This window comes from Scylla paramamosain, chromosome 26 (genome assembly GCF_035594125.1).
Source record: "Scylla paramamosain isolate STU-SP2022 chromosome 26, ASM3559412v1, whole genome shotgun sequence".
Lineage (NCBI taxonomy): Eukaryota > Metazoa > Arthropoda > Malacostraca > Decapoda > Portunidae > Scylla > Scylla paramamosain.
Genome location: NC_087176.1, coordinates 18,626,780 through 18,639,927, shown reverse-complemented (window position 1 = coordinate 18,639,927; position 13,148 = coordinate 18,626,780). Strand labels below are relative to the sequence as shown.

Sequence of the window (13,148 nt, the reverse complement as noted above, 5' to 3'; positions counted from 1 at the left end):
CTCTCTCTCTCTCTCTCTCTCTCTCTGTGTGTGTGTGTGTGTGTTGTGGTCTACAGGAGGAGTCTAAGCTCTTGCTGTCTCATCATTATATCTACTCTTATCTAGTTTTTCCTTACAATCATGTAGTTATTGCATTTACTGCTTCTTTTGCAGCTCATTCCAGATTTCTGGAGTTCTTTGTAGGAAACTCCTTAATATCCCTTCTACATACACCCTTCTTCACCTTCTCATGCCCCCTTGTGCTTTTAAAGTCTCTCACCACCAAATCACTCTTGTCCAATTTTTTCATAAACCAACAAAATCTGGTATAAGACAATCAAGTCTCTTCTCTCTCTCTCTCTCTCTTCTTTCTTCCAAGGTGGGCAGGTTTAGTTTCTTTAGTCTCTCTTCATATGATGAGTCTGATAGGGTCAGAGGCAACTTTGTTGTTGCTCACTGTATTCTCTCTAATTTCCTTACGTCCCTTTTTAGTCCTGGAATACCATATCATTGCCGCATATTCCAAATGAGGTTTAATCATTGTCACAATTAAATTCCTAATCATCTCTTCACCCAGATAGTTGAACACTGCTCTTATGTTTCTCACCAGATTATATGTTTCCCCTGTCTTCCTTCTTACATATACCTATGGGGGACAGCTTATCAGTGACAGTAATTCCAAGGTCTTTCTCTTCACTTTTTACTTTTATTTCCTCATTATGCAATTTACAACTGAAGACTGGCCTCACACAACTATGCACAAATTTCAACATTCCACATTTTTTTTATGTTAAACTCCATTTTCCAGGTGCCACTCCATTCCAAAATCACATTCAGATCTTCCTGTAGAGCTCCACAGTCCTCTATCCTCTCCATTTTTCTCATCAATTTTGCATAATCAGCAAATAGACTTGTGTAGCTATTCATCCCTTCCATCATATCTTTCACATAGCAAACCTAACTGGTGCTAGTATCAATCCCTATGGGACACCAGTAATTACCTCTCTTCATGATGCATGATGTGTTCCTATCTTTGACCACTGTTCTTATTTCCCTTCCTCTCAGAAAGTCACTGATCCAAGGCAGGAGTGCTCCTCTCAGCCCACTAAACATTTCTAATTTCCACAGCAGTCTCTTGTAGGGCTCCTTATTGAACACTTTCTCTAAGTTCAAATAAACACAATCTGCCCATCCCTCTCTTTCTTGTACTATATCTATGACTCTGGAATAGATGCACATTAAATTCATTGTACACAACCTTCCTTTTCTAAATCCAAATTGTCTGTCTGTTAATATCTCTCTCTTTTCCAGATATTCACTCCATCTTTGCTTCACTATTCTTTCACATATTTTTGCCACTACACTTGTTAAAGAAGCTGATCTGTAATTACAGTGAACCCCCAGTTTATTGTAGTTCAGTTATCACTGGTTCACTTTTTTACGATTTTTCATTTAAATCAAATTATTTTTACAATGTGGGAAATCCTTCTATATCACAGAAATATCGGCTAGTATATTTGATAAAATACAAGTTAAATTGTGACATGGGTTGAGAAAATACCCAAATGAGGGTTTAGGTGTACTTGTATATTTGGCAACACTACCTGCTGATAAGGTGGGGACCAGACTAAGGCAATGGTGCAGTTCACACCAGCCTGTCACCATCAACAGTCAGCCTGTTGAGAGGTGGAGGGGGCACCAGCTGGTGTAGGTTGGTTGGCCGTGCAAGCAGATTATTAATTTTTGTTGCCACTCCCACATTGTGGGTTGGTGTACTTGGATTGATGGCAGTTTAGCATGTTCGTGTGAATGCTGTAAATTGCTGTTACTGTTGGGTGGTAGTTGGGTTGGATGATCATGCAGAAGCAGATTTTGTCACCAGTCAATGTTGTGTATGGGTTGTTATCCTTGTGGTGGTGGTTTGGTTTATGTAAACATTTTGTTTATCGTTGTGTCAGTGGTGATGGTCGGTGTGTTGAGCACATGGTGCGTGTTACTAATTTGCCGAATTGGTAGTTAATCACTATTACTGTTGCAAGGAGGTGAGTGGTTTGATTAGCATTCTCTCTGTGTCTCTCTCTCTCTCTCTCTCTCTCTCTCTCTCTCTCTCTCTCTCTCTCTCTCTCTCTCTCTCTCTCTCTCTCTCTCTCTCTCTCTCTCTCTCTCTCTCTCTCTCTCTCTCTCTCTCTCTCTCTCTCTCTCTCTCTCTCAACCACAGTCAATATTTTGTGGATTTTAGTATTTTGTGGGTGCCTTTGGGACATAACCTGCAATGAACTGGGGGTTCATTGTAAATGGTTCTTCTTTGCTTCCATTCTTACAAGTATATATGGGGACTATATCTGCTTTTTTCCGATCTTTGACCACCAAAGATAAAGTTATGATGAGTTTGTAAACCTTGTATGCAAGTTGATTTTGGAATTTTTTCAGCACCCAGTTAAATACTTTATCATGTCCCTGCGCCTTCCTCACATCCAAATCTTCCATCATTATTCTTACCTCATCCACTCTTACCTGAATCTCACTCAATCCTTCTACTCTCATGTCTGTCATCACCAGTCTATCAAATGTTCCCTTTTTCAGCAAAGACACTCTGAAAGTAGTCATTCAAAACCTCTGCAATTTCTGCTTCTTCGTCATCATGCTTACCATGTATTTTACCATGTATTTTCAACTTGTTTAACCCCTTCTTATTCTTCATTTTACCATTCATATATCTATAGAACATCCTTGGTTCATCCTTACATCTCTCCACAATATCTGTTCGTGATTCTTTATTTCTTCTTTCCTTACCTTTGAGTATTCATTTCTCTCCCTTTTATATTTTTCCCATGCCTCACATGTTTTCCTTTTCTTCCATTTGATCCAGGCCAGATTTCACTTCCTCCTTGCTTCCTTACATCATTTATTAAACCAGTCCTGCTTCTTAACCTCTTGTTTCTTTATCTTCAGGATAAATTTCTTTACACCCTCATAAATTCTTCCCATTTATCTTCTATTCAAATTGCTTCATCAAATTAATTTCAGTCCACTTGCTCAGAGTAATTCCTCAATTTTCTAAAGTCTGTTCTTCCATTGTTGAATCTTCCTATTATGTGGTGCTTATTCTTTCGTATCTTTCCTCCTACTCTCAACGTACACTCCACCACCACATGATCACTTTTACCTATTGGACATTTATACTCTATATCTTCAACGACTTCAGGTTCTTTCGTAAAAATTAAATCCAGCCTTGAGGGTTCATCTTCTCTCCTGAACCTTGTATTCTCTTCCACCCACTGTGTCATTGAATTCTCTATTGCTATCCTTAACAACTCTCCTCCCCAAGACTCGTCGCTCCCATCCACCGACCAACCTTCCAGTTTAACCTCCTTGCAGTTGAAATCTTCCATAATCATTAGATTGTCTCTGCTTGCCATCATGTCTTCCACACATCTTTGTGTATCCTCTAATTTAGCCTTGTATTCCACAACCCCCCACGAATTTGTTTTAGCAGGAACAAATACCACTGTAAACTCTCTTTTTCCAATTTCTCTACACATCACCTCAACTTTAATCACTTCAGCCAGTTCATAATCATAATTAGTCTCATGGACTAATAAATCCTTTCTCACCAAAATCATTACTCCACCTCCTTGTTTTTCATTTCTGTTTCTCAGCCATATATTGTACTTTCCTTCACTTTCAATGTTGTCACTTGGCTTCATTTCAGTAAGTCCCATCACATCCAGAGCATACTCTCTTAAGTAGTCATTTAGTTCCACCTGTGCTGAAAGTAACTCATTCACATTAGCATAAGAAAATCTTCAATTTCTTACTCTACTCCCTTTTTTTCAATCATCCACTTTATCAACCTCATATCCCTGACTTTCCAGTATAACTTTTGTCTTTTCCTCCATTCTGGCTTTGTTTTTTTCCTTAGCTTGCTTCCAGAATTTGCTCGTTTTCACTCTCTCCTCATTCATGTCTCTCTATATCCAGATGTTTTTTGCTGTCTTCCTTCCTAACCTCCATGATCCTATTAGTACCTATTCTGCTGCCATTTCTGATTTAAATTCAATCCTCATTGGTCGGCTTTTTCCTTCAACAAACGTCTCCAATCTTGTTACTTCCTCAATCATTCTCATGTTTGGTCACAACTTAAGCTAGATCCACTGCAATGCTACTTTCTTTTTCCTCTCTTGTATTTAGCTATGATGTTTTCCTCCTTGGTCCCAAAAGCAATTATGCATTTTTCTTCTCTACAGTGTTCCTAACCAAATCTTCTTTTTCTTTAATAACTTTAACTACTGCCTGTTTTACAAATTCCTCCATATCTTTCAACTAATTGCTCATTATCTCCTTTAAATTAGCAGTTTCTTCATCTTTGTTCTTTCCCCACAGAGTATAACTATCAACGTTTCTTGATTAATCCCCACCTTTACCTTGCAGAGAGAGAGAGAGAGAGAGAGAGAGAGAGAGAGAGAGAATTTCTCAGTACTCTCTTCCTCTAATTCTTCACTCACTCCTCATCTTTGCTGTTTATATTTATTCATTTTACTTTCTTACTGTCCTCCCATCATCCTACTTCACCCTTCCTCCACTTTCTTACTCCATGTATTCTCCATCCCCGGTTATACCCCTTCCTCTTTTCATCTTGTCTCAAACCTCCCACCTGTCATCTCCCCTCCCCATTATTTGTCAGAGATAAGGGACAAGGGAGAAGAAGGGGGGAAGGAGGGCAGGGAAAGGAGAGAGGGTGAGAGGGAGAGAGAGAGAGAGAGAGAGAGAGAGAGAGAGAGAGAGAGAGAGAGAGAGAGAGAGAGAGAGAGAGAGAGAGAGAGAGAGAGAGAGAGAGAGAGAGAGATGGAGGAAGGGAAGGGAGAGGAGGGCAGGGAAAGGGAGAGAGCAGAGGAAAGAGAGCAGAGAAGGGGAGAGAGCAGGGAAGAGGGAGGGAGGAGAGAGAGAGAGAGAGAGAGAGAGAGAGAGAGAGAGAGAGAGATGAGAGAGGAGAGAGAGAGGAGAGAGAGAGAGAGAGAGAGAGAGAAATTTTTAGTAGTAATATTATTAGTTACAATATTTGCACTTAGTGTACTACTGCTTCACTTCCACAGCTATAAGCCGAGTTGTACAGGCCTAAGTGTCTATATTATGGGCGCATTAGGACACATGGTAATTATTAGATACTTTTTTTCAAGAAAAGTGCATCTGATGTGCCGATAAATACAGTACTTAGATGGTACCTCCTTACATGTGGAGGTAATAACACCATCTCATCTCTTATATGGGTGACAATTAGAACCATTCCTATCCATCGAAGTGAAGGATCATATCCTAGACCCCACCATAGATGAGAGATCCCAGTATTTAAGAGAAAGTTATCATCAACAAAAATTGTTACAAAGGTGGAAGGAATACTGGTCCTAAGAATATGATTTTCAGTCCTCGTGAGAAATTTTATGGTGCTCAACCAGCTGAAAATGTAGTTTCCCATAAGGAAGGTGACATTGTCTTATTAAAGATGGGGCAGAATTGTTCCACTTAGCCTTTAGCTGGGATATTAAAATTGTTTCCTGATGAGAATGGTATCATTAGAACATCCAAAATCATGGTAAAGGGACAAAGGACTCTCAGAACAATAAATAGACTAATTCTATTGGAGTGCTCTCCCAAGCCTACCCAATTAACCTTAATAAGCTCATTAGACCTGGAAAGTTGCCCAAGGTTCGGGAGAGAATAGACATTGAGGGGCAGACCAGGCCACCCCAAGTAGCACCTCAAAGGTCACAGAAGAGATGGAGGAATTTAACATCAGGTGATCATATTATCTGAATATAGATTCAGATAATGCCCAGCTCCAGGATATGGAAATTTCCACTTGTTTCACGGATAATATCAATGCATTATTGGTCTGTGTTGTGATTTGTATATAGGTTGTAAAGTTATATTAAATGGTAATTAAGGTTAATCTAGTACAAACTAAATATTAGTTATTCAAATAAATAAAAGAGTGACGAGAAGATAACGGAATGCATGTAGCTTTTGTTTCTAATGTGGTGAGCTGGGAACCCACAAGGGAGTAAGTTTGCCTGCCTCGGGAGCAATCGCCATCCACCAGCCACTATAACAAGTCTAATTAAGATGTATTCTTACCACACTACCAGTTTTACTTAAATTCATTAAGTTAAGAAGAACTTGCAAGGTCGGAACCAATAGATAATCTCAAGGAAGCTGCCTTAGCTACGAAACATGACCAGCCACTGGCAGTGGATTTCCAGTGATTACAACTCACCCTTGGCCCTCACCATTTTCTCAGCCACATGAACCACAGCTAAGTTATTAGTTATTTATAATTATATTTAATGATGCTTTCTGTGATAAATGTGTTAGCTGGGAGACAATTGGGTGAGTGATGGGGTCAAAAGTTCCCACAAAGTTCAAAGAAAGGGTGAATGCAATCAATATGGTAATCCAAGGTGAAAAGGGAAATTTTAAGAAAATAATCAAAGAGGAGATGGAGGAGTTCAGAGAGTCCAGAACTCCAGAGAAAGTGGTGAAGGTGATTAAGAATAATGAAGGATTAGTAAGGATCGGACAACACAATGGTATGTATGTTACAGCAAGGTAAATACAACTATGTAGGTAAAATACAGCCATCTTTTAGTGCATTGTGGATCTAGTTTCAGAACTTTCTTGATACCATCTTGTAACTACACTTTACCTAAAGGCTTAAGGTTCGACTCCTGGTAGCTACAGTTTTGTTCCATAATAGCTTCTCTCTCTCTCTCTCTCTCGTCTCTCTCTCTCTCTCCCTCCTCTCTCTCTCTCTCTCTCTCCTCTCTCTCCTCTCTCCTCTCTCTCTCTCTCTCTCTCCCTCCAAAATTACCTTGTTCATGTTTATACTACTTTTACAGGTGCAATTGCAGTTTTCCAGTTAAAGCTGACCTGACCTTTCATTCATGATGACCAGCAAAAAGGGTCGCAGTTCCAGAAAAAGAGTGCAGGAGGAGGAATATGAATATGTCTGCCCTCCATGGAACTTCTCCTGGGTAGTGCCTAGGGAAATCTGTGGCTCAGCATGGCCAGAGACTCAAGCCAATATTGATTATCTCAGGTACTGCACTCTGACATGTTACTCATTCCATAACTTTAAAAGATCTTATAGAAATTTAAGGATGTTATATGTTTGAATTTTCCATGACAAATTCTTAAAATTCCATAGCACTAAAGGGACAAAATGTGCATTGGGTGGAGCCAGAGAGGCCATGGGTGTCAGTGTAGTTGTCCTATATTCTCACCAAATAAAAAAAATATGTGTCTGTGTGTGTTTGTGTATGATTACCTAGTTTACCTAGTTGCGCTTTACACTTTATGGGAGGGGAGTAATCTCATAGTATCCCATCTCTATATCTATGGTCTTAAAAGCATGGACAGTTTCGGCCATTGACAACGACTTCACTGAGTTCATTCCATTTGTTCACACTTCTATGAGGAAAACTATATTTCTTGATGTCTCTTTTACAGTTAACTTTCTTCAACTTCTTACTGTGTCCCCTTGTACTCTATGTGTCTAAATTCATAAAACATTCTTTGTCCACATTTTTCTATACAATTTATCATTCTATAGATGTTTATTAAATCTCCTCTCTCTCTCTCTCTCTCTCTCTCTCTCTCTCTCTCAAGAGAGAGAGAGGGGTAGGAATTTCCAACATTCTTAACCTCTCTTCATAGGTCGACTTACTCCAATTTTATAATATTCCTCCATGTATAAGGAGACCACACCACCAACACATATTCCAATCTTGGTCTTATCATGGAAATCAACATTTTTTTTTATCATTCCTTCATCCAAATATGAGAATGTCATTCTTACTTTTTTTAACAAACTCATCATCTCCAGTAATTTTATCAGTGTGTCTGTCCAGAGTCAAATTTTCAGTAACTGTTATTCTCAGATCCATTTCTTCTTTTAATTTCTTGAACTTCAGAACCATCCATCTCATAATGATATTGTATTATTATCTATTTATTTTTTTTATTCTTACCAAACTCCGTTACTTCATATTTACTTAAATTGAATTCCATTTGCCAAGATTTACTCTATCTATTTGTCTCGGTTAAATCGTCTTGCAGTACCATACAGTCATTTACATTTTCTACCCTTCCCATCAGCTTAGCATCATCTGCAAATAAGTTCATATAACTATCTATTTCTTCATTCATGTCATTCACATATATTATAAACATTATCTGTCCCAACACTGACCCCTGTAGGACACCACTAGTTACTTTCAGTCAAGATGAATTTTGGTCTTGTATTACAGTTCTCATCTCTCTACCATGCAGATAATCCTCCATCATCTCCAGCAGTCTTCCTCCAATTTTTCCATATTTATTATCTTCCATAGCAATCTTTGGTGTGGTACTTTGTCAAAAGCTTTCTTTGAATATAAGTAGACACCACGCTCCCCATTCATCTCTCTCCTGCACAATATCGACTACTCGAATAAAAGGACAATAAGTTCATGGAGCATGATCTTCCCCATCTAAATTCAAATTGATAATTTACCAAACTTTATCTCTTTCCAAGTGGTTTCAGCCATCTTTCCTTTATTGTTCTTTCACATAGTTTTCCTACAACACTAGTCAGTGACACTGGTCTATCATTTAGTGGGTTTTCTCCATCGGGACCAGATGCTTTATTTACATCAGGCTCTTCCATCATCTTAAGTATTTCCTCACAGGTAGCCTCTTTTCTGTTCCCTTCTACTTTCTCTATCCTCATTTTCGATCCAAAGCTGAATGCTGCATTTATGTGCGCAATGACTTAACCTGCTCTTGTGCCCATGCTCTTGAATCTTCCAAGTTTTCCACCATCTGGCTACGACTACAGAGTCACTCCTCAAACTGAATTTATCTGTGCTGTATACCTCACACCTAATTCCCTCTGACTATAAGAAATTCTTTGACTACTTAACTTCCAAAATGGAGCACATTCTTACCCTCTTCCCCTTTGCAGAGATCTCCATTCTTGGAGACTTCAATGTTCACCACCAGCTTTGGCTTTCCTCTCCCTTCACTGATCATCCTGGTGAACTAACCTTCAACTCTGCTATCCTCCACGACCTAGAGCAATTGGTGCAACACGCTACTCATATTCCTGACTGTCTTGAAGATACGCCCAACATTCTTGACCTTTTCCTGACCTCTAATCCTTCTGCTTATGCTGTCACCCTTTCTTCTCCGTTGGGCTCCTCCGATCACAATCTCATATCTTTATCTTGTCCTATCGCTCCAATCCCTCCTCAGAATCCCCCTAAGCGAAGGTGCCTCTGGCGTTTTGCCTCTGCTAGTTGGGGGGACCCTGAGGAGGTATTTTGCTGATTTTTCCTTGGAATGATTACTGCTTCCATGTCAGAGACCCGTCTTTGTATGCGGAGTGCATAACAGAGGTGATAGTGTCTGGCATGGAGGTGTACATTCCTCACTCTTTTTCTCAACCTAAACCTTCTAAACCTTGGTTTAATGCAGCTTGTTCTCGTGCTATACATGATAGAGAGGTGGCCCACAAAAGGTACTTAAGCCTTCCATCACCAGAATCTCATGCACTTTATATTTTCTGCCCGGAACCATGCCAAGTCTGTTTTCCAACTAGCCAAAAACTCCTTCATTAACAGAAAGTGTCAAAACCTTTCAAGATCTAACTCTCCTCGTGACTTCTGGCATCTAGCCAAATATATCTCCAATAACTTTGCTTCTTCTTTCCCTCCTTTATTTCAAGCACCACTGCTATCACATCTATTTCTAAAGCTGAACTCTTTGCTCAAACCTTTGCTAAAAAAAAACCTTGGACGATTCTGGGCTTGTTCCTCCCTCTCCTCCACCTTCTGACTACTTCATGCCACCTATTAAAATTCTTCACAATGATGTTTTCCATGCCCTTGCTGACCTAAACCCTCAGAAGGCTTATGGACCTGATGGGGTCCCTCCTATCGTTCTCCAAAACTGTGCCTCCATGCTTGCACCTTGGCTAGTCAAAGCTCTTTCAGCTCTGTCTGTCAACATCTACCTTTCCTTCTTGCTGGAAGTTTGCCTACATTCAACCTGTTCCTAAAAAGGGTGACTGTTCTAATCCCTCAAACTACCGTCCTATTGCTTTAATTTTCTGCCCACCTAAAGTTTTTGAATCTATCCTCAACACGAAGATTCTTAAACATTTATCACTTCACAAACCTTCTATCTGATCGCCAGTACGGGTTCCATCAAGGCCTCTCTACTGGTGATCTTCTGGCTTTCCTTACTGAGTCTTGGTCATCCTCTTTTACAGATTTTGGTGAAACTTTTGCTGTTGCCTTGGGCATATCAAAAGCTTCTGATAGAGTCTGGCACAAAGCTTTGATTTCCAAACTACCCTCCTATGGCTTCTATCCTTCTCTCTGTAACTTCATCTTAAGTTTCCTTTCTGACCTTTCTATTGCTGCTGTGGTAGACGGTCACTGTTCTTCTCCTAAATCTATTAACAGTGGTGTTCCTCAGGGTTCTGTCCTGTCACCCACTCTTCTTATTATTCATTAATGATCTTCTAAACCAAACTTCTTGTCCTATCCACTCCTACGCTGGTGATACCACTCTGCACTTTTCCACGTCTTTTCATAGACGTGAAACCCTTCAGGAGGTAAACATTTCACGCAGGGAAGCCACAGAATGCTTGACTTCTGATCTTTCTAAAATTTCTGATTGGGGCAGAACTTGGTATTGTTCAAATCCTCAAAAACTCAATTCCTCCATCTATCAACTCGACGCAACCTTCCAGACAACTATCCCCTCTTCTTCAATGACACTCAACTGTCCTCCTCTTCTACACTGAACATCCTCAGTCTGTCCTTTACTTATAATCTGAACTGGAAACTTCGCATCTCATCTCTAGCTAAAACAGCTTCTATGAAGTTAGGTGTTCTGAGACGTCTCCGCCAGTTTTTCTCACCCCCCCAGCTGCTAACTCTGTACAAGGACCTTATCCATCCATGTATGGAGTATGCTTCACACGTCTGGGGGGTTCCACTCATACTGCTCTTCTAGACAGGGTGGAATCAAAAGCTTTTCGTCTCATCAACTCCTCTTCTCTAACTGACTGTCTTCAGTCTCTCTCCTCCCCTCCACCACCGCAATGTTGCATCTCTAGCTATCTTCTACCGCTATTTTCATGCTAACTGCTCTTCTGATCTTGCTAACTGCATGCCTCCCCTCCTCCCGCAGCCTCATTGCACAAGACTTTCTTCTTTCTCTCATCCCTTCATCCCTATTCTGTCCACCTCTCTTACGCAAGAGTTAACCAGTATTCTCAGTCATTCATCCCTTTCTCTGGTAAACTCTAGAACTCCCTGCCTGCTTCTGTATTTCCACCTTCCTATGACTTGAATTCCTTGGAGAGGGACGTGTTCAAGACACTTATTCATCAATTTTTGACTACTGCTTTGACCCTTTTATGGGACTGGCATTTCAGTGGGCATTTTTTTTATTGGATTTTTGTTGCCCTTGGCCAGTGTCCTTCCTACATAAAAAAAAAAAAAAAATCTTTCTACATCTTGCTCCTCCTTCAGGTACAAATTTCTCCACAGCAGAAGTGTATATCCTTATAAATTCATCCCATTTTTCCTGAACATCTTCTGCATCTTCAAAGTCTTTTCAGTCCACAGCAACAAAGTATTTTCTTAGTTCTACAAAGTCAGCGTTACTATGTTTAATTATTTTTTGCCTTATAATTTTCATCAGTGATTAAATTTTCATTTTTCAAATTAAATTCCATCAACACATGATCAATTTTACCTAGAGGGCTATCACAGTGTATAGTTTCAATAATTTCCATGTCCTTGGTAAACACTAAATCAAATCTTGATGATTTATCTCTTCCACTAAATCTGTTATCACAATCAACCCATTGAGTTATTAAGTTTTCCTGCGCTCAGTTTAACAGTCTATTACTCCATGACTCATCACTTCCAGTAGTTGACAATGTCTCCCAATTTATCTCCTTACAGTTAAAATCACCAACAATAATTATATCACTACTTTCTATCACTATCTTTTTAAGACCTTTTAACACCATCTACCAACATCTCTTCATGCTCTTCTTTTTACCAAGCATTGGTCATAAGTGACACATACTCTCCTACATAATTCATTATCCTTCCATTTCCATTTCTAATCACTTGTAGAATTTCAGACTTGTCTTCACTTTTTATTACCTTCTCCACTTTAACACACTTTTTAGTCAGAGATCACTCCACCTCCTCCCTTGTCACTTCAGTTTTTCATCCATAAATCATATCTATCATCACCAATGTCAGGAGTTCCCCATTCATTTTTTTTATTTTGTTTAACATAATACAGTGACATCCAGTGCAGTTCTGTTTAATGACTCATTTAATTCCATTTTTGTTGACATTAATCCATTTACATTAGTATAACATACTTTACTTACTGTTTGATGTACCATTTCTTTATTCTCATATCTCTTACTCTCCAGAAAAAAACTTTTTCTCTTCCGTTCTTTGTTCATTTTTTTTGTTTGGCCTCATTTACCAGCTCCTTTTGCTTCAACCTTTCAATCTCATCCATATCCCTGTTTATCCATACATTCTTATATTCTTCATCTCCAGACAACCTCCAAGACCCATTAATTACCTCCTCTGCTTGTACCTGTGTTGCTAACCTTATTCTAATGGGTCTAATTTTTTTCTTCTTCATATTTCCCACTGCTATGGAACTCTTCCACTTGTTTTACTACCTGACTGTCCTTACCCATCACTTTCTTCCGTAAATTATTCAACAGGTTCATTTTCTTTTCCTTTCTTTGAATTCTGCTTACTATTTTCTCTTCCTTTAAACCAAATACAACCACTTGTTTATATTTTTCTACAGCATCTCTATTTTTTTTTCTCTCTTCTTTAATAACATTTACCACTTTTTGTCTCAGGTTTTGTTTCTCATTTTCTTGTTGTTCTGCTATTTTCTTTAGTGATTCTTCTTCAAATTTAGTTCATTTAACCATTCATTTTGCCTCATTTCCACATCCTTAACACTTGCCATTATTTCCTCATTTCCTTTCTGAATAGTTTCTACTTTTCCTTTACTTGTTCCTTCAAACAGTCATTCTCCACCTTTAACCTCTCATTTTTATTTTCCATCTC

General features: G+C 39.1%; 1 protein-coding gene across 1 annotated transcript in view; it reads left to right on the top strand.

Moving 5' to 3' along the window:
- LOC135113776 (dual specificity protein phosphatase 23-like) overlaps nucleotides 1-13,148 on the top strand; it is an 89,838-nt gene that overhangs the window by 61,766 nt on the left and 14,924 nt on the right. Inside the window, exon 2 of the mRNA XM_064029359.1 lies at nucleotides 6,873-7,072. Coding sequence (XP_063885429.1) covers nucleotides 6,918-7,072 — 155 coding nt within the window. The 5' untranslated portion in view covers nucleotides 6,873-6,917. The remainder of the gene's footprint in view (nucleotides 1-6,872; nucleotides 7,073-13,148) is intronic.